Source organism: Drosophila miranda, chromosome XR (genome assembly GCF_003369915.1).
Source record: "Drosophila miranda strain MSH22 chromosome XR, D.miranda_PacBio2.1, whole genome shotgun sequence".
In the NCBI taxonomy this organism is placed as follows: domain Eukaryota; kingdom Metazoa; phylum Arthropoda; class Insecta; order Diptera; family Drosophilidae; genus Drosophila; species Drosophila miranda.
Window position 1 is genome coordinate 21,915,449 of NC_046674.1, and position 27,986 is coordinate 21,943,434.

At 46.3% G+C, this 27,986-nt stretch overlaps 1 protein-coding gene across 1 annotated transcript; it reads left to right on the forward strand.

The window, feature by feature from the left end:
- Positions 1-2,001: 2,001 nt before the first annotated feature.
- LOC108151512 (ankyrin repeat domain-containing protein SOWAHA) lies at positions 2,002-27,819 on the forward strand. Its single transcript, XM_017280156.2, has 4 exons — positions 2,002-2,216; positions 2,336-3,009; positions 9,186-9,326; positions 26,584-27,819. Exons 1-4 carry the CDS (start codon positions 2,090-2,092, stop codon positions 26,614-26,616), a joined length of 975 nt encoding a protein of 324 aa, XP_017135645.1. The 5' UTR covers positions 2,002-2,089; the 3' UTR covers positions 26,617-27,819.
- The last annotated feature ends 167 nt before the right edge of the window (positions 27,820-27,986 follow it).

A 27,986-nucleotide genomic window follows, 5' to 3' on the forward strand; every position in this document is an offset into this window, starting at 1 on the left:
ATCGATTAGGGCGCTACCAGAAGTTTTGGTTCGTCGTCCAATACTTTACTCCGACCGAAGCAAGTGAGTCGGGGGTTGACGCACGAGCAAAGCAAGTACGCGACCTCTTTTACCGTCGATTGCAGATGTCACAGTCCCATCGTAAAACTGCATGTGCAACTTTGAGTTGAAGTTTTATAAGAGGAACATGTTTTGTTTCAGGTTTATTGATGGTTTCTATACAGCAGTCACGTATTAATAACTGGTGCTCTCAGGCACCAGTAACAATGATATTTTGAGCGACTTTCCTCCAAATCCAAGTCTCCTATACCCTTATTCCGGGAAGCATCAGTCACAGGCCTTTCAATATGAATTTATATTCATAAGCTTATGCTTTTTCACTTGGACCCCAATTTGTACAAATGTATGTACATATACTAAGATGTACTGGCTTATTGTCACACCAGTCCAAACATTTCTTATCTGATAACTCCTTTAAACGATTATACGAATGATGAGTTGTGACAATTACATTTTAACTCAATGCCCAGTTCTGGCAAATCATAGAACAGCTTGGAGAAGGTGCAGAAATATTTTACCAGAAATATTTCATCTCGTCATCGACTTTCAAAATACCACTTCCATATAGCGAATCTCAAGGGGAATTCATTATACGGAAAATTGGTAGTATAGAATTCATATTTTTAAGAATATAGCATTGCAGTGTTCTATAAATAAATTCATATAGAAACTTCTTTGTATGGAAGCACGTAATAGAAATGTTCGACTGTAGAAATGTTCCTGCAAATTCTCTCTGAGGCTTCAAATCGCCTTGATCCCCAATTTAGTGTCTCCTCGAACCTCCATAGTTTGTCCTCGTTCCATGATCCCTTTCAAATTCTTCTCCAGCACTGCACAAATTTCAAATATTTCAAATATATTTATTCATAACTAATCAATTTCGGCTTTTTAAATTCAACTTTTACACCGCTTAAGTTAGGCCCTTGCTAAGAACTATTTCAATTATATCTTTTTTCATTACTATCAAAGTAAATCACTCCGTTTTTAAACAAAATATTTGCTCCGATGCAAGTGCAGTATTTTGCCAATAACTTCGAAAAATTATATTTAAATGTTCTTTTATTTCGTTTTCTTTTATTACATCAGGAAAAAACAAAGGCGAACAGAAATGATATACTTCTACGGCATTGCGAATGGGGTCCTCCCGAGTTGACTATTTTTGGATATTTAATTTCCCCCTGTAACAATAAGTTTAAGAACTTTAATATTCTCTGTGGCTCTCTTTTTCTGTTGCTATTCTTTTAACTGTGTCTTTTTCCTCTATATCGTTATCTCTATTCATCTTTTAGTATATTTCTATTACAAAATATCGTGTAATCTCTGAACTCCTTCCGGCTCGATTAATTTTTAATAGATTTTAGTTGTATATTTAGTAGGTAAGCAAATAAGTGGTTAAGTATTGTTTAACTTCCTACCACTTCCCGCCATTTTTAAATCCGGATTTTAGTATTTTCGTATTAACAATATCTAAATCTCCCATACAAAATGTTAACATAATCGGGGAGGGGGTTCCACAGACGGCCAAACCAACCGAATTTCAACTGTATTTCTCATAAAAGTGTTACAGCTATGGAAAGGTTATTAAATTTATGATTTATCTGCATTAGCGTCATTTAAGATTTCATTTCTTTTAATCCCTTTTTCCCACTTTACGAAACCTCTTGTCAAATCTCGGGTATAACTGCCAGCTCGAAGGAAAATCCGGCCACCTAGTGCCACATATTAATAGGCCTAAAATATTAAGATATAAATAAAATTTTTATATAATAGTATCTTTGCCGCACATCTAGTTAAAATTCAATATAAACATAATGAATCAAATTTGATTTAAAGAAACCACTTGCACGAGTAAAATATCAGCCAGAGTTTTGTAGGGCTGCCGTATCAGCGACCTTTTTTATGTCTACAGCCAGGGATGCCCGCTTCACACAAATGTCTGTCAGCCCCTGGTAGCTGTGTTTTTGTTTGTGTCGTGTTTTTTGTTATTGAAAAATAAAAATTGCAATTAAAAGTGTATGCAGCACGTGAAATGGAACTACCGAATGAGCTTTCCATTGCGGAGATACGCAACTACATGCTGGTGAACGATTGCAAGGTGACAAACCACGCGTTGGTGAAGCATTTCAAGAAGTTTCTCACGCATCCACAAACCCAAAGTGAGTCATTGGGCAAATACATAGAGTGTGGTGTGTTTCTATGACCTGTTGCATACCACACACAAAGCGAGCGAGTTTCGGCAATTGCAATGCGTAATTATATTATAATTGCATTTCAGACGAGGCGCGCAATCGATTCAAGACATATGTGACGCTGCTGTCGACCATCAAGAACGAAAACAACCAAAAGTTTCTAATTCTGCGCAAGAAGTACCGTAATGAGTGCCCCACCGATGAGGTGGTGGAGCGTGCCGTGGCCGCCGCCAACAACGGCCCGGAACCCTCCAATCCCGGCGGTGGCTCCATCACCTTCGAGGGTGGCAGCCTCGCCTCCCCGATGCGGCAGCCACCGCCGTACAAGCCACCGCCCATGGTAACGTCGCCTTCTGCTGGCGTCGCCGTGCACAAGGTTCAGCAGGACAACTATCGGGAGTGCGTGGACGAGTTCACAGCGGCCATACAACATATTGATCCAGCCCGTCTGGAGCGGCAGCCTGCCACCAAAACAGAGAAAGATGCTGCCACCAGCCAGGAGCAGCCCCCATCCGTCAGTGGATCCGTGTGGCGATCCTATTCCGTGTATGAGACCGGCAACAAGGAGAACATACCCAGATTCTCATTCTCTTCGGGCGCCTCCACAGACAGCTCGGCCGCTGAGAAAGTCTCCAGCAATGAGGCGGACACCGCAGAGAATCCCATGAGCGTGAAGGAGGCTACGCGCAAGTTCAACCGGATGGCATCCGAGGAAGAGGCCAAGATCATTTCGCCGCCAGCCAAGAAAAAGCCAGAGAAGGTGAGTAGCCAGAACCGGTTAAAGCGTATTAGCCCTCTTTTTCATGCCGCTTGTGCAATGCGGGTGTGTGTCTGTGTGAGCCCTGCTTCTTTTATGGTCAACGGGAATGGGAATGAGAATGAGAATGGGAACGGGAACGAGAACGGTGCTAAGTGCAGGCACATGCTTTGGGGCCGCACTGTTTATACAATTTGTTCCATTTCCTGTGAGAAACGCTTCGGATTCTGTGGAAAGCTTCACCTTCAAATGCGACGTTTTTTTGTTTTTTGTCCCCTGGCCTCTTTTGATTAATTATGTAGGAATCGTTTAATAATAGCTCCAGCTGCCAGAATGTGCATGAATGCAAAACAAGAGCTTGGATTGGACCACTACAAATCAGAGGCAGATTAGATCTGGCTATACTTATAGGGGGTCGGGTCGAGACCCGCCAAGCGTCTCGCAATTATTGCTCTCCCGTCCGTCAAAAGCTGGTGCGTCCCAGGCCTAGATGTGTGCCACCTCATGTGGAACTGCTGGCTGGGGCTGGCACTGGGTCTGGGTCTGGGGCCTTAGACTGCTCCCCAAACTGTCAGCCGTGTCAACAATTCTCAGAGCCATGTCACGAACTGCCACCAGCACACTCGAATTGAATAAATCCATTAATTTTATTAGTGGACAATATAAATGTAAGTCTCTCACAAAAGTACATGCGCCTGCATCGTTCACTTTTTCTTTTTTTTTTTTTTCTTCTTTTTCTGCCTGTCGTCCGTCCGTCCGTGCGTCCCTCCCGACTATTGTCGCCGCGCGCGCATTCGGGCCCGATGCTCGACATGTGTATATGCATGTTGTACAGACAGCACATGTACTCGAGTGTATTTAGTATTTAGTAACTTGCTCTTTGTCCATCATCAACTATCCACGACGACACTTTTCGACACTGGCATTTTGGCATTTTGGCATTTGAGCAGCGGGCAGCGGACAGCGGACAGCGGGCTGCTGGGGCCGGCAAGCACTTTTATGGCCACCCCCAAAAAGCTTATTTGCCAACAAAAATGTACACAAAAATGTACACGTTCCCCTCCCCTCGCACACGTACTCAGATCTGAAAATCGGTGTTCCCCGCTGTTTCACAAACGGATAAAACTAGAAATCTTTGGAAAGGGACCGAGAGGCTCTACCGCATGACGCGTGACACTTGCAAACGAACTGAACGCTTACAACCAGGGAAGATATGTAAATATTAAACTAATGATCATGGAAAATAAGAACTAAACAGATCCGAACAATCGGGAACCTATACCATAATATATTTTATACGTAAGAGCCAGAATTGGTGTCTGTCCTTTTGATTCGTAAAAATGTCTAGGAGGGGGGGGGGATCTCTCTATGAAGTTTGCTCGCACTTTTCATGAGACAGAGCGGAGAGAGGAAACTCGACCGTTATTTATGTTCTAATGTTAATTTTTGCACTCCGTTTATGCTCTTTCCACCTAAAGACCTATTTTATTTGATTTATTAAATATTTTATCGGTTCTCTGTCTCTCTCATCTCACACCAACACCACCTGTGTTGCTATCTCGCTTACCTCCACCACTGCACGAGGAAGAGAGTGTGAGTGATTGAGAGAGAGAGAGAGAATGAGTAAGATCGTGGAATCGGTTGCGTAGCCACTCTAAATGGTGGCTTCATTCTACATTCAGACTATAATAATAATCCGATCTGATTGAGATTTGGCGATCTGGTAGATATGATCATTCTCTACGATTCTATGAGTTCGTCTTGGATGCCACTGATAACAGGAGTCTGGATACAAAGTTTGGTTGCTCTAGCTCTTATAGCTCCTGAGATCTGCGCGGAAGGACGGACAGACATGGCTATATCGACTCGGGTGTCAACGCTTCCTTCGTGGTATATCCGTAAACTCTTCGAGTACTGGGCATAAAGAGATCTAATCATGAAATTCAATGACAAATATGAATACTCATTCCCGCATTTGGATTTTCCATGTGATGATTTGTTAAATGAAATGAAATTCTTTTTAAATGTAGGCGGTATCTAACGAAAAGTTCCGACCACAAGTGGGTCAAAAGTCCCTGGATTTTCTCGCAGAACATTCAGAGTAAAACATCAAAAAATGCAGACAATCCCCTCCAATCGCACTATGGAGTCCATATACCTACTATATTTGTACGCCTGATTTTCTAGCATGTTCATACGCAGATACCAATTTAGAAATACAAATAAATGCCTTGGAAATTTGTCAAGCGTTACGGGAACAGGAACATAGTTTCTTAGTTAATTTTACAAGCTATAGAAGAGGAGTGAGGAGAGGAGAGGAGAGCAGTGGAGTGGAGAGATGGAGGAAGAACAATTGCGCAGAGTTGTCAAACAACTGTCAACCACTTAGACCTGTCAATCATGAAATTTAGAGTTGAAAAATAATATCCCTCGAGCATAAATCATCCGAATTGTCGGCAAAGACGAATGATATGCCATCCCATCCCCCATTCTCCATTCTCCATCTGAAACATGCATAGAAGATGATGCTCTTGCAGCAGTGGATGTACATCAAAATGAGATTGTCAACGGCACGTCAAATGCCATAAAATCCCACTAAAACATCGAGAAGAAGGCCTTAACTTAAGTGCCTATTTGTACAGGCGTTCTTCGGACATGGACAAGCCCATGAGATACGCTCTGTATCCTCTGTATCTGTATCTCCAACAAAAGTATCACCAGTTGCAACTTTGATTTTCTCACGTATTTCTTGTTTCCGGACTTAAGAGTTGTCCCTAAATTTATGCACAGAAAACATACAAATACTCGTACAATATGAAATATAAAAGTTAATATATGTAACAGGCGGACTGTTTGCAGTCCGATAGAAGGGAACGAAACGAAACGGAAGGGTCTCCAGGTCATTATTTATTTGTAGTACTCCCCATCACGGAGGTGCAATAGTGGTAGAACTATTCAAGGGGGGGATGGATACTTTTGTAAGCGCCTACAACATGTTAACAAATTGATTCGCTAACAAGATTCCCATCATTCCATCTCTCGCATCTCGCTGTGGCGCCAACAGTCCTAAGGCAATTATTCGAATTCAGTTGTAAGACAATATTGGGATAGGTTTGATGGATGTTCCCCGCCGTTCCCCTCGGAAAACGAAAACTAATCATCGCAGGGGAAAGGTCCAAAAGAAAGTGCCACCTCATGTTGGTCAGAATTTTGTGCTGGATCGGAGATCCACGATCGGAGAGGCGCCAAATGCCAGACCCCAGACGACAGGCACTGGGGAGCAAGTGGAGTACGAGAGTAGGGGTTTACGGGTGTACGGGAGTACGGGAGTAGATCCATCAAAATCGACGCCCTGGCAGCGCTGATCAATTAAATTCGTTTCGATCGTTTTTAATTATCCCGATGATTTTGCATTTAATCCGCTCACTCAGCAAGCATTGATTAATTTATTTCCCAGCAAGCTGCTTTCAAACGGGGGCTTTTTTCCAAAAAACTAATATTGATCGCAGACTATTTTAAACGAAGTTTGATTGATTGATGGAAGGTGGAAGATGGAAGATGGACTGGCCTTAAAGAGATAGTTTGGCTTCAAATAAAAGGTCCCTTTTAGTTGAAAATCCTCCTCCCCCTTGAAGCAAAAGGCAACTATCAACAACAGCCCCAAACCCGAATGCAGCATCAAACAAACCACATTTATTCTTATTAAAATACTGGGGCTGGGCCGGGCAGGACAGGCACCTCAGTGGATACCAATATATCCCAATATGCATATAAAACTTTCACATCCCAAACCCGAATCCGAGCCCGAATCCGAGGTCGAGTCCGAGTCCGAATCCCACCGACCCACATCAGGGCGGCACTGGCAAACCCTTTGGATGGAAACAAGTTGGTGAAACATGTTAACACAGCCAATAAGCAGCAATAGAAATTAGTTAGGCAAAGCTATTCTCATCACGGGCGGCGGTGGCACTGGTGGTGGCGGTGGTGGCCTCGGTGGCCATCGGGCGGCCAGAAGACCACAAAGGACCCAATTAAAAATGTAAGGAAACAAACCAAAAGTTGTTATTGCTGTTAAACAACAACGAAACTGTGTCCCGAAGCGGTTAAATATACAACAGCAACAATTTCTACCCGTCGAGGACGTGGAGCGTCAATGGGGCAGAGTTGGAGTCGCCCCCGCAGCCGGGGAGTACGACATCATTCTGCTCGGAACGGACAGAGCTCCGTTTGGATGCGGGGATGGCGAACACGACCATTTTGTGGTCCTCGGGTCCGTACCGGCTTTCCAGGGTGGCAGCCAAAGGTAAGATACGGAAGGCAAACGTAAACACAGGAGGAACATGCTTTGGCCATGGCCCAGAGCCAGAGTCAGTGGCAGTGGCAGTGGCAGACCTGGGCACGGCAAGGGACAACAACGGGCCAGCATTGTGATATAATATCGGGGCATAAAGGGACACAGGACATAAGAAAGCTGGCCAACAAACAAGCGATTGGGGAGAAATGAGAAAAATAGACAAGGGGACAACCAGAAGCAGGCACTGGCACTGGCACTGGCATTGGCATTGGAGCTGCAGCTGGAGCTAGAGTTGGTGGAGTTCCAGTTCGAGTCCGAGTTTCCCCATAAAAAAGGCAACATAAATATACCCTCCCATCCCCATGGGTGGGTGGGGACTCGGTTTGGTTTGGTTTGGTTTGGTTCTTTTGTTTAGCATTGACATGGCCACTTTGCCAGGGGCTTTACGAGTACGAGTTCGAGGACGAGGACGAATACGAGTTTTACCGTGTCGTTCTGTCGCTCGGCTGTTCGGGTGCGGGTGTGGGTGCGGGGTGCTCGGCATTTTGCAAATGGCGACCAACTGGCGTTACCTGCGCGAGGACTACGAACGGGTATGCGGGAGGCGGCAGGCGGCATGCGGTATGCCCACGGGAACTACTATTCCGTGTGCGTTCGCGCACGACCCGTAATTGGAGAAACGTGGTCGGGTACGGCACGGTACTGGAGACTCTCCTGAAGTCAAGTGGCGTGCAAATACAGGCGCACGCGTTGCGGCATCCTTCGGCTAAATGCGGCATTCAAATGGTCTCTTCCCCTCCCCCCTATTTATTATCTACTGTTACTGTGCTGGCGCTTGGACGGGGGAGGGTGGATGTGGATTGTTCAGGTAAAATCCCGCGATGCGTATGATGCTCCTGCTCCTGCTTGGTCCTTGGTCCTTGTTTGCTTCGCGAACATAATGCGAATGGGATAATTAGTTGCCGAAATGTGTTCCGCGGCTCGTAAATATGAGGGCACACATGTCGACTGTGTTGTCTTCCCCGCTCACACACACACACACACACACACACACACATGTGTGTTTTATCTGCCTCTGCAACCGCCCCCGTTGCAATAATTAGAGAGAGCTCATTACGAGTCAAGTAAATCACGGAACTCGAACAACAGCCAAAAAAACGGAGAGGAATGGTGTGGAGGGGGGGAGTGGGGTGGGGCAGAACGGAAGGAGGAACAACTTTCGTTTGAGTTTCGAGATCCTCGAGCTCTATTTCACTTAACAGAAGAAAGCAGAAACAGAAACAGAAACCCCATCTCGCACTTAGTGCAGCCGCCTCAAGGCGCGTGCCCTAATAAATAAAAATTATTACCTTCATAATTATGGAAAGAACATCGGCAATGGGCGCCCGTCCCTGCCCGGCCCTGCCCTGCCCCGTCGTCGGATGCGTGAGCATAATTACCATCCAGCTTTTACACCCATGTCTGTAGCAGCAGCACCCCCCAACCCTCGCAGGAACATCCCCATATGCAGATCCACACATCCATTGGATGCCACACAAGAGTTTTTTGGCGGTGGGAGGGGAAACGGAACGGAACGGAACGGAACGTATGGGTGTGTAAATTAGAATCGTGTATTCCGAAAGACGACGACGACGACGACTGTGTGTGTGTGTGTGTGTGTGTGTGTTGGCGTTAATGCTCTCAATGGGCTTTCTATGTTTTATTCCCGGTTCATGCCGATGTTTTTTTTTCTGTTTTTCATTTCTTTTTTTTCTGCTTTTCTCTGTTTTTACCACTTTGGTGTCTACGCCCCCAGAAACATGTATAATTAATTTATGCCTCCTCTGGTTCCCGTTTCACTGTTTCTGTATCTGTATCTGTTTCGGTTTCTGTGTGTGTCTTTCAGCAATTAATTGAGGAGAAGGATTCGCCCGAAGTCACAATGGCGCATCCCAAGGCAAAGGAGTGGATTGTCTCGATGGCGAAGGCTAATTACCAAGAGCTGGCCAAGCTGGCCAGCGAGTACCCCGAGCTGGTGAAGCTGCAGGTGAGTGTGTCCCTAGCCAAGGACCATGCCCAAACAGGGCCACAGTGGGCCGGCCCCTGTGCTCTGCTCTAACAAATACGACAAGTACAAACTATTCATAAGCATTAATTACGACAAATTAAGCAGCGAACGCGTTGTTTTTTGCCATGTCGAACAACACTTAAAAATGCGAGGAAAATACTGAAAATACATATAATAACGACGACGCGACGACTGTCAGGCAAAAGCGGGACAGGCGGGCGAAGCGGGCCAAGCGGGGGAAGCGGGCCAAGCGGGCATGGCATGGCATGGCCAGCCGGGGCGACAATTAATTGTGAAATATGTTTCCAACATTTTTAGCACTTGTAGCGCATGTTAAGAAGTGGGCGTGAGCGAACGCCACAGCGCGGGCATAGATCTCGCCATAGATACAGATACATAATAGATATAGATATAGACGTAGACGTAGACGCGGACGTGGACGTGGACCCAAACCGCCATTGGGCAGGCGGTGACGAATGACACGGCGGCTAAGTAGTTTGCGGAAAAGGATCTGCCAGGCAGACACACCATTTCCATTTATCACAGTGCTGTCTCTAACCATTTTATCCCTTAAATAAACCATTTTTAAGAATAAATAATAGCCCAATAAAATGTCAGTGGGTCTTAAATGTGAATATTTGGATAATATCTGTGGAAACTTGCAGGCGTAAATTGACTAAAATTCTATATAAATTAAATATAAAAATCTCCTTTAAAATGCTTAAAACTAAATATTAAAATACTTTTTTTTGAGAGACTAACAACAAATATATATACTTATATCTAATATTTACATACATATATATTATTTAATTAATCAAAATTAATTATTTAGAGTACGGCTTTAACCATTATTGCTAGGTAGGAAGGTCCCTTCGCCGGAGTCGTGTAGGGCTACTTTGCTTTCATCTTTAACAGGTCCTACATTTAAGTCTTTATGAATATTATCATTCCGTATGTACCCTGGTTCCCCAGTGATAGTTCACAGTATCTTCAATTGAGTCCTCTGGATTATTTCTATATTACTAGCCCTAAATAAAATTATGTTCGAAGACAAATTTCCCAAATGCTGGGAAAGCCAGAAATTCTTTCGTTATTCTCTTTTTCAGAATTGCATTTGCCCTTTTTTTATTTAATAAAAATATATAGCAAATAATAATATTAAATCCAAGCGCATTCCAAAGACCTTCATGTGATTTTCGCTCCGAACCTTTTAGAGCAATTTCTTCATGATATTTCTTGCAGGCATAGTTTCCGCGTATTTCCCAAAAATACATAATTACAATGGAAAAATGTCCCATTAAATGGTGATAAATACACTGATAAAGAAACTAGGTTTCTTCGCTTCCGATCGTCTCCTTTAAAATGGTGTTGCAACACCCACAAGTGGCGGGATCTCCATATTTACAGTCCATAGACCAGATACCTGGTCGTTTATCACTCATATTTATTGGTATGCTCATATTAATTTATGATATGTATGTGACCCCACACTCCAACTGGAACAAAGCGGAAAAAAAAAACAGAAGAAAATAAACGAGGAGCGATTCTCGAGGGGTCGCCCCAAATGAGACATAGAAAAATGAGTTACGCTCGCGACATCTTAAAATTCAGAGATTGCTACGGAGCTGAGCACGGTGGAGGGGGAGGGGGAAGGGGAACCCACTGTGAGAACTCAATACATGCCACAGATTTCGCTGAATGAGGCAAAGGCCAGGGCAGGCCAGGCCACACCACACCACACCACAGCACAGTCGCCTGCTCGCTCATGTTGCTGTGGTGTCTCTCAATTAGATGAAATTTTCGGTCATGCCCGGGGTATTTATGTCCCATATCCACTACTGTGGCAGAGGCTGATGCTGATGCTGATACTGGGGCGTCGGCCTCGTCGTAAGATGATTTATGTCCACCGCAGACTAACATGGGCCCTACGTCTGCCGCGAAGGCGTGGTATATTATGTTTTTAAGCGAACTAATTGCCGTACAAATGCACTGTTCCCGGAAATAATGAATTCCGCACGTTGTATGAGTGCGAATGCCAGTGCCAGTGCCACTGCCAGTATCTGCTGCAAATCTGCAGAGCCATAAGTGCAATCAATTAATGAGCGTGCATCCCGCGGCCCCAGCCAGCGAGCCACCAAGAGTGTCAGCCCCCAGGCCGGGAGCTCATTTGCGGCGCTTCCAATTCCTTGAATCACTGAAATCGCAACGAGACGGAAATAGCCATAAATCAGTCCGCAATTGCCGCTTAACCTAATGCCTCGGGTGTTCCATCGCGGGGTCCCAGCGAATTCTTTATGCGATCGTACTCCGTAGCATTGGCGGTGGAGAACGCCCAGGAAACTTTGCATTTTGCAAATGATTCGGGTCCGGTCCTGTGTAAAATATGAAATGTTCACACGCACATCTCAATGAAGATTTTTGACTGCCAACTGACTGGCTGACTGGTGGCTTATTATAGCTACTGTCCATACAGTTTTATACTTTTGAAATCAAACTAAGGAGCACTACTACTTCATAGTGAGAGCTACATATCTGTCAAGTCTGGTTTATACGGCGTAGAAGCATACGGAGTGATCATGCTGATCAGGAAATGTGTTTCCTTCTCTACCCTGGAAACCCTTATCGGCGGGACTCGTGTCGAGCATCAATAGACCTAGACACGTATGTTGTTTTTGCATTCTCGAGACCGAGAAAGCACGTACCGGAGAGTAAAAGCTATCTATGAAGTTTGGCTTATAAAAAGCTCTTAAAACTATGGAACAAGTCGCATAGAAACATACGAACATGCTGATCAGGAAATGTGTTTCCTTCGCTACCTTGGAAACCCTTATCGGCGGGACTCGTGTCGAGCATCAATAGACCTAGACATGTATGTTGTTTTTGCATTCTCGGGACCGTTCAAAGAGCTATCTATGGAGTTTGGTTTATACAAAGCTCTTCAACTGATGGAATAAATTGCAAATAAACCTCCGGACGGACGACTGTTCATGCTGATCTGGAAGGTGCTTCCTCCTGCACACATATACATATTTATACGTACGTAGTGTTCCACGAGAAACCATATCGATATGCAGATAGTGGATGCCGCATGCACATGTCAAACATTTCTGTACGTATGGGAATCCATAGTCCCACCTATGGGAGATGGGAGATCGGGGGAAACCCCAAATATGTATGTACATTTTCACCAGTCATCAGGCTACATGCAGCAAAAAAAAAAACAAGAAATATTTTTAATTTGAATAAGTAATTCGTACAACAGGCAAATCAAAAAAGAAAAAAGAAAAGGAAAAACAAGTCGAAACAAATGCGAAACAAGGAAAATTCAATTTACCCGCATGTCAAGCCGAATTGCCGGCTAGGTCAAACACGTTGATGGATGGATGGATGGATGGATGGTTGGTTGGTTGGTTGGTTGGGTGCATGGCTGACCGAATGGAAGGGAGACGCCATAACGATACCCAGAGACCGGAGACCAGAGACCAGAGACCACACCACACCAGACCAGACCAGACCAACACCGGCAACGTCGACAAGCTCAAATTGCAAAACGGTGCAGCTTGTCTATTGGGGCGGGTCCCATCGCTGACCCAACCGGCCCCCAGAGCCGTTGAAACAATAGACACACACACACACTCGATGCTTGTATGGACAGGAGAATGTTTCGCGACCCACACTCACACCCGTGGCACCCGTGGTACCTGGATGAGATGGAAGGAACAACAGCGGACACGAGGCATACCTCGGTGAAAGTACACACATGGACACACACACACACACACACACACAAGATACACGCAGACATAAGCAAAAGTTTTTAATTAATACAAAACTTGTAACATTTTATAAGCCGCTACTACAATATTAGCAGCGACTGGCGTTTTGAATGCGAGCAGACGAGCACACAAATACTCGCAGTAGTCATGTAGGGATATACATGGCATATACCATATAGGGCTTACATAGGGCATTCCATCAACTCATTCTAAGGCCAGCAGGCAGGCAGGCAGGCCATGGCTCTGGCTCTGGCCCAGGTGGACTATTTAACTGAATTCAAATGTGCATGTCCGTCCCCTCTCCCCTCTCCCTTACGCTCTTACGCTCTTACCCAAAGTCATGTCCATGACTGTGCATCCTCTCACGCCTCACGCCTAACGCCTAACCCTAACCCTTACCCCTTACCCCTAACCCTGCGCCATGTGTACGAGTGTTGCCAGTGCTTGATTGCTGATGTCGTATGCCAGAAATTTAATTAAACTTTGGATACAAACCGGACAAGCCCATACATACCCCCCACCAATTGCCAACCGCCAATCGCCAACCACCATTAGGTCTCTGTAGCTAGGAACATGTGCAGCCCATGGACTTGGTCCTAAGAGTGCTTTGTTTTGATCGTTTTATTGGCCAACTAATAAATACCATAGAACTTTCTTGCCAAGAAATCCATACAGAGATCCACAGATCCATCGTGGATTCGTCCAATCCCCCTTTGACAAATGAAAATAAACTGATTAAAAACTCAAGAAGTAATATCTTCAAAGTCCTCCCAAAAGGCAATGGGCAATTCCCTTCATGGCCCACATGACCATGAACTTTTCAACAGGTCGTCGTCGACGGAGGCAATAAAACGTCTGACACCTTTGACAGTCGCTGCCGTATAATCCCCGTATATGCTCGCACATATATTCGTACGTACAGACGTATATGTCATCGGCATTGGTGGCGCCTTCTGCCAACCAAGTGGCATATGATTCCCTCAGCGCTGAAACATCAAACCAGCGGCATGCATGGCAGCGGCGGCGGCGGCACCGGCGGCTTGTGTGAAAGATACGTCGGGGAAGCAGCGGCAGTAGTAGTGTGTCATTAAACTGAGGTGACAATTCAATCAGCAATCCGACAAAGCAACACCGGCGCAAACGGCTTCTTGTCCGTCAAATGAGTCTTTCCGCGGAGGAGGAGTCTTTCCAGAAATCCAAATCAAATGTGTTTACGACCTACCCCCTACCCCCTACCCCGTGCCCCTTTCCCTGCCCCAGCCCCTGCCCCTGCCAGCGGGCACAAAGGCTAGCGAAAGGTCCTCCACGTTGGTGGCTCAATTTTATGTTCGCTCGGCAGCTATTAAATTTAATTGGAGCTCTGCTTGTCATCAACAAAAAATAAAAATAAAAATATATATATATTCCCTGAAAGCAAAACAACGGTGACAGTGACAGTGCCTTGCCCGCACTTTATGCCGCTTGTGGCTTTATATTTAGTTATGCTGCAGTTAAGAAAGAGCTCACTCGGAGTAATGGTGGTGGAATAATATTGTCAGTTGACATGCGAAAGGATTTCCCTTTCTGGGAAAGAGTCGCAGTTGCGTCGCCGTGTCATCCGGCCCGTCCATGCCCGTCCCGGTGCGGTACGGGTACGGGTGCTCCACACATAAAACTGCATTTAATTGTTCTTGTCGTAAATATTCTTTGAAGTTGCTCTCTGATTTAGGTCATGGGCCAGTCCGAGCTGATGCATGTTTGTACATGTTCTTTGATACGTTATTGGCCAATAACGAGAGCCCTTTACTGACAGATCTATCGATAGAAGAATATTCTGAAACGCTTTAGAAATTCACGAAATCCCCTCTCGCATGGCGAGCTTGTAATTGATCTGTCCAATAAAACGTGTAGATTCCGATCTATTTTGATTTATGGATCTGCAACACGATCAAATCCAGTGAAGAAAATAAGCGCCTCAGCCTCGGTCTCAGCCCCAGTCTCAGCCCCAGTCTCAGCCCCAGTCTTAGCCTCGGTCTCAGTCCCATGCGGCGTCTTGGCCAACCATTAATTTCAACATCACCTCAAAACGCCCTCTGAAACAGTGGCTCAAGAGTAACATATTGTTGTGATGTGATGCGTTTTTCTTGGCTTGGGGAAAGCCTCCCAGGGAGCCAGGGAATGGCAATGGGAATGGGAATGGGAACGGGAATGGATGGGTACTTGGAACTTGGAACTTTGAACTGGTCATCCTGGTCTCCATTCCTGTGCATTCTGGCACTGGCTGGAATTCTCAGGAATTTGTCTTTATTATTACGTTTACGTTTAACGTTTAACTGGCATATATTGGGTGGCGCTGTTGGCGCCAACATCTTGCACGTTCCAGCGAATGTCTCATCGACAGAATGTGGCCTGCCCCCAGCCCAGCCCAGCCCACAGCCGATTGTCTCCACAATTATTGTCATTCACAATTACTGGCGACTGCGTTGAGTGGAGTGCAGTGCAGTGCAGTGCAGGGGACCCCCGAAGGAGGATCCCCACCGAACTAGCAATGCTCTTCCTCTCTCCCTATCTCTTGCGGAGGAATCTTAATGAATGGCCACCGATCTGCAGCTGCAAATATCCTTCGGTTATGACCGTTCGTCGAGCATAATGCAAAGCCAGCAGCAAAACTGTTATGACCATTAAAGAGTTCGGAGGCTAAGCGCTAGAGAGAGCGAGCGAGCGAGGGAGAGAGAGAGAGAGAGACTTCTTTAAGCGTGTTTAGCTCCGTGACTGGTGGAAGAGGAATTTTTATTTTTGTGCCATCCCAAAATCGGCGACATGTCTCGAAAACGTGAAACTCCTCTCGGCTCTCAGCTCTCAGCTCCAGCTCCGATCGGACCGGCCCGCCGGTAAAGTGTCAGCAAAAACGAAATTGAGCTTATCTGTGAATGCATCGGCGGGAGTCCAATCCCGTCCCGTCCCGTCCTGTCCCGTCCTGTCCTGTCTTGGACCCAAGACGTCCTGTACTCGTCGTACTCGCCGGCTGGCGACTTGATGCAATCGTGCAGTCGTCAAATTAGCGACATTCGAAAACCTTCCCAGATAACTACGAAAAACCCAAATGAAACCAAACAAACCCGAAACAAAAAAAAAACAAAAACCAAAAAAAAAAACGCAGAAGCAGAAAGCAGAAAGCTTCAGGGCCCCGTAGCCTGGACCGTGCGGAGTTTTTCCTTTTTTTCTCTTTTTTTTTTATTTGCCGTTGCCTGATGCTGGTGCCTCCAGAACCCACCAGAGATCTGTCACAGTCTTAAAAAAGAAATAAAAATACAAATAAAACAAAAGCGATCCACGATCATCGTCATTGAGGCCCAAACTCCTGAGCAGAGGCTCCGTTCTACGTGATTTATTCGCTTTGTCAATTGAATTGTTTTCAAGTGGATGGCTCCTGCAGCACCGAGTGCTGCAGGCACCTACTTTCGCATAGTCAATCAGGGATCCAATGATCCAACGATCCAACCATCCAACCATCCAACCATCCAACCATCCAACGATCCTCGATCAGCAATCCGCAGTCCGCAATCCGCAATCCGCTGGTGATTTCTATGACTTGATTGACATTTCATGCGCCGGGGGTATAGAAGTCCATTTGCCGCATTCGCCGCCGTCGCCACCGTCAGACAACAACAGCAACAACAACGACAACAACAATGACAAAAACTGAAGAACAATGGCAGCGTCAAGAGCGAGCGTCATTGATGATCCTCCGAACTGAACTGATGATCCGCTTCGACAATTCCCAAAACGACAAACTCAGGCGCCATGTTAACCACCAAGGAGTCACTGCCACTGGCAATACAATCACATCACCCATTGACCATTGACGAAGATGGATTCATGATTGACTGGACTCTGTCTCTGCCACTGCCACTGCCACTGGATGGCCATTGTTTCCCCCAATCGAGAGGGAGAGATGATTACAATCGATGGACCGGAGATGGCTTTGGCAGACGCTTTGCATTTTATTAAACACGATCCTTTTGATTATTACGCCTCGGTTTTTGATGGCCTCAGGCCGATTCAGTGATTCTGCGATCTCCGATACCGATTTGATTGAGGTCAGTGGCTGCTTTATATGGACATGCAACTTGTCACGTTTAATGGAATGAAATGGACTGGACTCTGTCTCGGATTCAGTGAGAATCCGACTCCGAATCCGAATCCGGATCCTCAGCGCCCCGTGTGGGTATGTATATCAATGTCAATGCGTGTGCTGTGGCTGTGGCTGCTGCTGCTGGGATCTGTAAAGCAATCAACGCCGGGGCCCCAGACTTTAAGTAAAGTGCCCAGAGGGCCACCAAATCGAATATGTATATTGATTAGCTTTCGCCTTTCGGGTGAATGCATGTTCCTGTCGCATGCAGTGCCACCGTTCCATGTACTAGCGCCGGCTACCGAACGCCACAAAACCCGACGTCAGCACCAGCACCAGCACCAGAGGGCCCTGCACGTCCCTGCCCTGCCCGGGCCGGCCCTGCCCTGCCCGGGCCGGCCCTGCCCTGCCCGGCCCTGCAAATTTGTCAATACGTATTCCGATGTGCAGCAGCGAGGGCTCGGCGGCGGGTCGGTCATAAATTGTGCAAAATAAATGTAAATAAATAATACTCGTACTCCGCTCGGAAGAGAGCTAACCCGTCCCGGTGCCATTCGCTCGGTTTTCAATCGCCGGCGGCTGCTGGCGACCGTCTCAGCGTCTCTCTGGTGGTGTACCCCACACATTGTTCTATACACCTTGGCACATCGGATCATCGGCTCATCGGCACTGGGCAAAAAGGAGGTGTTGCCACGTTGTTATGAGTTTTTAAATCCGACTAAGCCCATTCGCCAACATTTATTCGAATTTAATCGATTTTTCAAATTGACTCCGTAATCCCTCCTCCTCGTTCGGTCCTGTCGTTCTGTCGTTCCGTCTTCTGTTTAGTGTAAGCCCAGAATTCGTACAGAATTCGCTGAACGCCCATCGGTGCCGCCTATATTGGTTTTGGCTTTAACTTGTTTGCTTTTATTTGTATTTTTCTGTGGGATAAAAAATCAACAATTATTTATTACCCCCGTCCTTTCAACGCGGTCAGCCCCCCTTTTTAGCCACTTGAATCTTATTTCCCCCCCGACTGCTGTGGCCCCAAAAGGTAATATTAATGCTGGATGCCTGTAATTCGTGTCACCGCATCACAAATGAATGATCGAATCATTCAACCTGCATTCAGTAAAGTCATATTTCTCCTGCGTAAGGAGGAACATCCAAATGCGCGTGTGAGCAAACTTTTTGACAGCCCCGAAAGCTGCTCTGTATGCAAAGTAAAAATTTAAGAGATTACTCTTTGAATGCGACGTGAACGGACTCAATGTGTACAAGTATGTCTTCTATAGTCTGTGCCAGATACTCTTTAAAGGAACTTGGTCTGCATTTTCCTTTTGAATTACAGGATGTTTGACTACAAGCAGCAATATAATCGTATTAATTGAAAGCGCTATGTTCCAATCACTTGTCGTAGAACTACCAACTACCAAGTCCTTGGTTTCTTATATGCCCCCCCAGCTAGAATGCCCCAAAAATGACAAAACAACATGCATGGCTTGTGCCTGACAAGGCTCATCGCCTCTCGTCTCGAACTTCGCTAATAAAGCTGGACTACTAACAAATTTACCCCAGAAACGGTAGATATACGGATTCCCTTAAGTACAGATTGTCCGTGGCATTACCTATAAACAGATTTGTAATGTATTCCTTAATTTAAGTTGTTTTCCTTTCGTTCTTAGTTTGTAAATACCAAATACTCGTATTTGAAAACAGAGCTTTGGAGCACCAAACATTAGTTTATAGTTTGGATGCGGATAAAGTTTGAAGTTTGAAGGGTAGCAGCAGTAGCAGCAGCAGCAGCAGCAGCAGCCCACTGTCAAGGCTCCAAGGATCCAGAATTAAACAGTGACTTATGCATAATTAATGAGGGAACCGAAACAGGTGTGCTCCATGCGTACGGGTGACAACCGTTTCTGTCAAACATGATGACAAAAGATTACATTCCCCCAGCTTGAAGCATGGGCTGATGATGCTCCTGCTGCTGCTGCTGCTGTTGCTGCCACTGCCGACCCATAATGTTTTGAGTGGCAGGAGGCACAGGCAACATGCTTAAAAATTTACATAAAACTTCTGATAATAGTTTTCCATGCGATTTGTGGGATTGCGGATGGAGCATACGCCTCTTCCCTGCCCTCCCTCTGGGCTCTCGGCTCTGGGGGACTCTCTGGCTCTGTGGCCCTCGTGGCTGCTCGTTGCTGGGTTCGCACGTTACCTTAAATCCTTGGGACTGATGCTGCGATAGCGACATCATAAATTACGAAACTAAACTTTGTCCGAAAGGGACGAATGGTGATGATGAGGGAGGTACGAGTGGACGAGTGGAGTGGCTTGGCGTGGTGTGGCGTGGAGTGGAGTGGCATGGAGTGGAGGCATGCAGCGGGTCGCGCTCGCGCAGACTTAAAAACGCAGACACTCGATGGGACGGAGCATGGAGCATACATTTTTCGCCTGAGTGCAATTGCTTGTCAAACAAAAAAAAAACCAAAAAAAAAAAAGGTTATGCTTCCCAAAAAGTCAACAACGACAGAGAAAGAGAAAGAGAGACCCAAAGGAAAGGCGAGTCTTGGTGAACTTTCGGCAGGATCTTGGCCCGTGAAATGGCTGGCCATGGATCGGACATCAATTAATACGATATTCATCGGCAGACTCGATTCATTCATAGTTCTCCGTCTGCAATCTGGGGTTCTCTTATTTAGGCATTCGCCAATTACTCAATGGCCGCTTATCAGGAATTCAATAATTAATTAGCAAAATTAACAAACGATTACTGAGTCGTGGACAGACCAGAGCCAGGGCCAGACCCAGACCCGAAGCCTGGTTCCTGCACGACTTGCGCGGGAAGGCCAGGCCAGGAAGGCAGCCAAGAATAACAAAATTCTGTTAGTCACGCATGCTAATCTTCGTGTTGTCTCAAAAGTTGCAAGTTGCAAGCTGCAACCGTTGGGGCAAGCAGCAGCAGCAGCACCAGCAGCAGCAGCAACGGAAACGACGACACAGACGCGACGGTGGTGGCCGCCGCCGCCTGGTCGCTTGGCCGCTTGGCGACTTGGTTACCTCGCTATCGATACGATACTGCATTGTTAAGACCCGAAACAAATGATTATTGTGGGGTCTATTTAAGGGTAATCGTGTTGTCTGCACTGCCGCCTGGGCTGGTCTGAGCCTGGCTCAGGACCTCAGCTGTCTCGTGATGCTGTGTAGGGTCCTGCTTATAGATGATGTTGGCATGCCCTGCCTGGCATAATTGAAGATGGCTCATGAGACGCTTTTAGGTTAATTATGTGTGCTTGAGACTCTCTGCTCTCTGCTCTCCTCTGTCCCCGCATTCGGTGGCTCAAATTAAATACGCCATTTAATAAATATGGTGGCCATTATCGGATAAGCTTCTGGATCTTTTACTTAAACATGTCACTTCGCATTAATCTGGCTGGCCTCTCGGGCCAAGCCGAGTCTCTGGTCTCCGATCTCCGGTCTCCGGTCTCTGGCAACAGGTAAACGATGAAGGTAAACGAGAGCCAAGTCCAGGGAGGCCACACGCAGCGCCTGGCTGCCCCGCGATATGTTCGCATGCGCAACGCCAGTGGCTGACAGACGCGGGGCTCGGCCGAGGGCAGAGAGCCTAGGGCCCAGTTCCGAGGCTACCACACAAAATCGAGATTATCATAAATAATGTGGAGTAACAGTTCCACGCGCTGCTGCGGCGGCCTAGGATGCCCATTTGTTGCACGTTCTCTGCGCGTTCTGATTTCCCAGAAAGGATCAGATGAGATGAGGTCACAGTTACCCAGTGCCAGTGGCAGGGCCAGTGCCAGTGCCAGTGCCTGGCTCCCGACCTCCCGCCTCTGCTTCAGTCTCTCTCAGTCACTCTTAATGACGTCTAATTTGTCATCGTTGAGGAACTAATTTTTCAGCTCAGCTTGGTGATATGAGCCCAATAGAGCGCTACCTGTCTTGAACATGATCGCTGAGATTTCTGCGTAAGTTACGAAACTTGCGGCTGCCCCGGTCCCCGACGCAGTCCGGTCCGGTCCAGTCGCTACCACTGTGCCACCGTGCCACCGGAGCTCTGGAGACGCATGTGAGAAGTGGTATTTACATACACATGATTCGTGGAATAATAAGTATTTCCATTCCATTTTATTCGTTAAAAAGAAACCCAAAACCAAGCCCGCGATAAGATAAAGAGGTTTTGCGCTTAACCAACAAAAATTTTCTCTGTAAATTTAAACTTATGCTTAAATTGAAGAGATACGGTGTGAAAGCAATCTGAAGTCTGTAATTTGACAATTTATTTTATACGGATACGGTTACAGATTTAATTTACATATTAAATGCACCAAAACAAAACATAAAAAAACAACAAATGGATTTACTAAATGCGTAATTTAATAAATTCCATTTAAAGGTGGTTTCCAAGTAGAACTAGCTGACAACCATATCAAAAATGTTCCAAATAAGCCTTTGATTCGGAAAGTACTGTAAGGGGTTCAGCCCATCTATACTACGAAGCAGACCTTTGTTTTAGACCGTATATCTATATTAGATGCACATTGAATCGAATTCTGATTTGATTTAAATCACGTGCGGGGGGTTCTTTAAAATATTTCACAAAAACATCTTAGATTTGATGCAGAATTCAAAGCAAAACCAGCGGGTACGTTGTGAGACGCAGCCAAGGGTCGCAGCTCTACATTTTATACCCCTCCGCCAGAGGGCGCACACTGCAAGAGGAAGAGCGTGTGTAAGAGAGAGAGAGGGAAAGAGTAAGAGCATAGAAAGGGTTGCTTGGCTTCATTCAGACTTTCTTAATAAACCGATCTGATTCAGGTTCGGCGATATGGTCTGGTAGATATGGTCATTCTTGTATCATCAAAATTGTGAATGGCATACATTTTTGTTCTTTGTGGGGGCGGATATCACAGGCGTCTGGGTACAAAGTTTGGTTGCTCCAGATCTTATAGTCTCTGAGATCTAGGCGCTTTTTGGGACGGAAAAACGAAAAGATGGATGGACTTACTTACATTGCTATGCTTAAGGACTCGGCTATTAATGCTGATCAAGGGTATATATACCTTTCTAACATACCCCTCTATACTCTTTGAGTATCGGGTATAAAAATGTATCTATGAGTATATGATTTTAGATCTATGACAGCAAATGATCATATCCTGCTTTGAGACCTATCCTTTAACCGATATGCACATACTCTTAGGTATCCAAAACCATTGCCAGATATATTTGAAACTGGAACTGAATCTTTTATGTGTATTTATGAAAACGATTAAATCCGAAAACAGAAGTTATGGCCAATAATTTATGGTGCCACACGGTGCGTTCTAGATTCTGGACTATGTTCTGTTTGTGTTCATATTGCGGCTCAATCGATAAGGAATGAATGCGTCTTCGTTTGAGTACCAGTTGAGTACCATTCTATGGACATGTTCTCGATAGCCACAAGACAGAGCTCCACCGACTGACGGCCAGCCAACCATCGGTTAATGGAGCCGAGAGGTGCATGTTTTTACGGATAAACATATCCGGCGCCTGGGCCCAAGTACAACGCACACTCGCACAGATATACAGGGGATACAGATATACAGATATGTACATTTGTTGCTTTTGTTGTTTTTGTGGCTGCCTAGCGCCATGTGATTGTGATTGGTCTGGGGCTGCATGTTTGCCGGCCATATTAATAATTTTTCGTGGCGATTTTTGATTTAGGGAGCATTTAAAGCGTGAACGACTGCATCAATAATTCCCTTGCAATTTTATTGTGCATAAATTTCATTAATTTATAATTTTGGCTGGGACTTGCAACGGCCAGCACATCCGCACCCGCTGCTTGCACCCTCGCAGAGAGAGAGACAGAAAGAGAAGCATGGAGCATGCGGCATGCGGCATGCAGCATGGAGCATGGAGCTTGGAGCATGTTGCGCCAATGTGTTGCCGCGCTTCGACGACTGGAGCATAAATTATTTTCCGTAGTTTTTGGCAGGGCGCCCGATCCCGCGATGACCGCGCGCTGCGTAGATCTCGCAGATTGTGCCCGATGTGAGGGTTATTCATTTGCCTGCCCTGCCTGTAGGTGTAGGAGAAGGAGGAGGAGGAGGCGGAGGAAGCGGAGGAGGAAGGAGTAGAAGAAGGAGTCGTCTCCAGGCACCACCGATCTCTGACCGCCTGTGCCGAGGCTCTGCTTTGCTGCTGCATACAAGCCAACGCGTATATATCCGATGCTGAAGTTGCGGCTGAAGATGCTGCAAGCTTCATTGAGGAACAGTTGTGCACAGTTGTTTTTGCCTGGCTGCTATATGCTGGTCTGTGGAAACAGAGGTCCTGCGCCTGGGCCGCGGCCTGTGCCTGGGCCCGGCATGTCGCCTTGCGTATGTCTTCGGTTTCTGGCTGCGCAGTTAATTATAAACGCTTGGACATTTTCGCTTTGGTTTGTTTTCTCATTTCCAGATGCAGATTACATTATGATTTATGCAAAATAGTAAATGCGTCTGATGGCAACATGCGCCGCCAGCTGCCAGAACATGCCCAGAGAGAGCCTCTGTCTGTCCACAAAGTAAGCATCGCGATCAGAGCTCAACAAAATTAGAAGACAACTTCAGTTGAATCGATAGCCGATACAGGCAGCCAGCCATCCAGCCAGCCATCCACCCAGTCGGCCATTCGGCCAGTTGTGCCGCCCACCCAGCCAATGAGCAGCTGGATCATCAGCATCCATCCCATCCCCAGCGACTGTACCTACGAGTATTTAGTAGGAGCTGGGATCCCATCCCTCGGATCGTCGGATCGTCGGATCTCCTGGCTCGGTTTTATTTACCTCATTTGAGCGACGGAAACGCGTCGCTTTGGCCGACAATAAATCAGAAAAATGCCATGGAAATGGCATCGTAAAAGTGCTTAAATTAATCATCCCAAAATGTGTATTTGTGTGCTCAACTCGTTCCGATTTACGAGGCCCTACTACCCCGCGGGGCGCCCACGCGCAACAGGTTGCCAGTCCGTCGCCGCCACCGTCGCAGCTTCGTTTTGTTTTTCTAAGCGCCATCGTATCCATCGTATCCATCGTATCCATCGTATCCACCGATCCACCGATTGAAATAACTACGAGTATAGTATAGTATATTTGTATACAGCGTACAATAAACGTTAACTGCGTAATCGTTTTCAGGCATTTTGCATAACATAACGAGAGACGGATGGACATATGGACGTGGTCATCTCTGTCACCGCCATGATGTCGGTGTCGGGATTCCGATTCCTTTCGATGATGGGCCCCCAAACCTCTCTCTTTGGTTTAGTTTGCCCCGAAGAGAGAGAGGGGAGGGAGGGGGGGTGTACTGGCCACTGGCTCTGTCCATGGGCGACAGAAAATTGCAAAATTAAATTGCATTGTTATTACATGTTTGGGGTCAGCGCAAATTAAATTCCATATAGAAAAGCAATCTTAGCCGGGTGTATTTATTTTGCAAAAGGTCTTCGCATTTCGTGTACGTGACAAACAGAGCCCAGCCCCGCCAGCGACTGACCAGTACAGGACAGGACAGGACAGGACAGGACAGGACAGGACAGGACAACATGTTTAACAGCGAAAATGTGGTGCAAGGGAGCCACCAGGCACCAGCCACCAGCCACCAGCCACCAGCCACTACACGATAGATTGAAAGCGAAAGAGGTTCCTCTGAATGCACTCAGAATCGCTATTAAATTAGTTTAGTGGCATTTAACTTAATCGCCTACAAGGGAGTTAAAACTTTCCGGCTTCAGAGCTTCAGAACTCCGTTCGGTTCTCTCCCCCTCTCTCTCTCTCTCTCTCTCTCTCGCTCAAAAATTGGGCGGACGTGATTCGATTTTAAAGAAGCTGCCACGAGTGGATGGCAACAAGTGCTTTGTGCCTTAATATCCTTCGAATAGGAAACTCTCCATTGGCCCTGGACATGGACATGGACGTGGACGTGGACGTGGACGTCGAACAGCATTATAGCGACGATCAGCAGCCAAATTGAGTTGTGCATCAAAAACGACAAAGCGACGGCTCCCAGAGGAGCTGCAACGCGATGCTGATGCCGATGCCGATGCTGATGATGATGCTGTCTCCACCAGTGCTCCCAGGGCCTCCAGTTGCGTTCCCCAGTCCATATTCTTTGCATAAATCGCTCTCTGATGTCCTCTTGCACATGGCACCGATGGATGGATGCCGGAGACGAGGCTGTGTAATTAAATTGCGACACGGGGCAGCTAGTGGCGCCACAACATACATAGATTCACAAGCAGCCGAGGCGGGCGGGGCTGCCGAGGCAGGCCGATGCAGGCAGGCAAACAGCATATGCATACAGACACACGGATGTGTCCTCCAATCGTATTGTACACATATATTGAGAGCACAGCGAGATGGTCATGACAAAGCGATGGGGACACGACCTGCCACAGTCTCTGCGCACAGGGCACGTTTCTGAATGAAATTCCAGACCGCTCTCGAGCGGTATCCGTGGAGCTCCAGCACCAGCACCGGTCTCAGCTCCAGCTTCAGCTTCAGCTGCAGCGTTGTCTGGCCCAGTCATCGAAGATCGGGCGGGCACACAAAAACCAAGAGCTGGCTACTTGGGCGGCGGCGACACGAAATGAGCGCTCGCAGTCAGCGCCACCACGGCAGTTAATTAATTCTGCATGAAATTTCAGGGTTTTTTGTGGCCCAGCCAGCCGCCCAGCCCCATCTAGTGCTTATATGGCAGAGTCATTGTCGCCGATCAGACGACAGTCTGCTCCGCGGATTGCTGCAGGATGATGCTACACAGTCGGGCCAGGCCACAGTCAAAGTCGTCCCCGAACATAACGTTGTTGCACGTACTGCCTGCCGTCTGGGGGCTCCATGCTTCATGCTCCATGCTCCATGCTCCATGCTGCATGCAGCATGCCCCCCATGCTTGCTAATCAGCCGCACCTCATCAGTCTCCCAAATCAAGTCATTAAGTTAACTGAGTGCCAAATGGAGCAAATAATGCTGCAGCTACTCACTCGTACTCGTACGGCCAGTAGTTCCTTCGTATGCCCGTCGTCCTGGGGGTTCGGCGGAGCAAAAAAAAATCTCTCAATTAGTCGAACAATTAAATCAACCATCGATTCCTGCCTTCGATCAGACATAAATATTTATTTGCGTACTTCAATTCTTAGCCCGAACGATTCCCAAGAACAGATCGGTTCTTGATCCAGATTATTCGTGCACTTGCTCATAAATATATATAAATATATCTTCCCACGCTTAAATTAACTTTAAATCTTTGCTTTTTTACACAAATATTACTTAAACGAAATTGCTTTATTAATGAATATTTCTTTGGTTTATTTTCAGGATCCAGCAACGGTAAGTTTGGGATCTTATTGATCTGATTATGATTATTTATCTACAAGTAATAGCTTTCTTTCCGAAGAAAAAGCTCTCGTTGAAATTAGTAGGGTTCCTCTCTGAAATGGAGCACCTAAACATTGGAACACATCCATATAAAGAGATCCCAACATACAATCCCAAATCACACAAAACTCTTTCCGAGTGCTTTCGAGAGGCTCGCTTCCCCAAGTAATTGGCTCTGAATAGAAATGATCGTAATGATTCCGGGTATCAATCAGTAAAACAATAATAATGACGACACTCTTGGTGATCGTTAAAAACTTGTTCGCTTTTTGGCAGGGAGGAACCAGTTTTCAGGCTTGCTTTTTGTCCGCCTTAAGAGGTACCCTTTCAGGCAGTTTTAGGCTTAGGTTCCTTCAGGGTTAAAAGAGTCGATCTAACCGCACTCCAATAACCTCAATAGATTTGCCAAAAGTACGGAAAGATATATCGATGGATCGTATTCCCCCCTCCGTCCGGTTCGGGATGTGGGATTTTTAGATAAATCCAATTATGTTTTTATATGCATGCCCCAGGGGCATATGTACCTACATATATGGTTAATAAAGGACTCGTGTCGGATCATATACATAAATGCACGAGCTGTTAAATGTCGCCAATGGCTTTAAATGCAGAATGCAAACAGAGAGGAGGGAATAAAATAAATACATAAAAAACAAGGAAAACCAATAATTTAGCTTAACAACTTAATAACCAAAAAGAGAAGCAGACTACTGCTGCCTACTGCCACTACTGCCGATCACCTGTTAGCGGGGCTCTACCTCCAGGAGGAGAGCTGCCTCTGAGCGATGGGGACTCATTGTTAAGTCAGGGACAGGAAAGGAACGGAACGGAACGGAACCCTCATCGGTTGGCTCTGTCGACTACTGTAAATGTATCTGTATCTGTAGCTGTGTCTGTGTCTCCGCGTATCTGTATCTGTGTGATGCACAAACCAACACTAAACCCTGTCGCGGTTATGAGTTTCCACCTGTTTTGCGAATTTATTGATTGCCACATTGACAAATGAGCCACCCTGCTGTTATAAAACCGATTAAAGAAAGGGAGGGTCCCTGTTTTCTCTGTTCTGCCGTGCTCTGGTGAGAATTAATTGGACAGCCAACAGCCAACTCGGCTACTCGGACACTCCCGCGAGTGTGTGATATATAAATCATGGCAGGCAGGCTATCTCCATTATAACAGGATAATCAAACATCAAATCAATTTGGTTTAGCGACCGAAAAAGTGCGCCGTCAGCCCGCTTCATCTCTGTGTTTGTGCGTGTGTGTGTGTGTGTTTGTGTGTCTGATATTCCTTCCGCTGCTAATTAGAGACACTCGAAAGAGAGGATGGCCCGGAGACCCAGG

Coding starts and splice junctions, on each gene's coding strand:
- LOC108151512 (XM_017280156.2), top strand. CDS start 2,090: ATGGAACTACCGAATGAGCTTTCCATTGCGGAGATACGCAACTACATG. Junction 3,010..9,185: donor CCAAGAAAAAGCCAGAGAAG/GTGAGTAGCCAG, acceptor TGTGTCTTTCAG/CAATTAATTGAGGAGAAGGA. Junction 9,327..26,583: donor CCGAGCTGGTGAAGCTGCAG/GTGAGTGTGTCC, acceptor GTTTATTTTCAG/GATCCAGCAACGGTAAGTTT.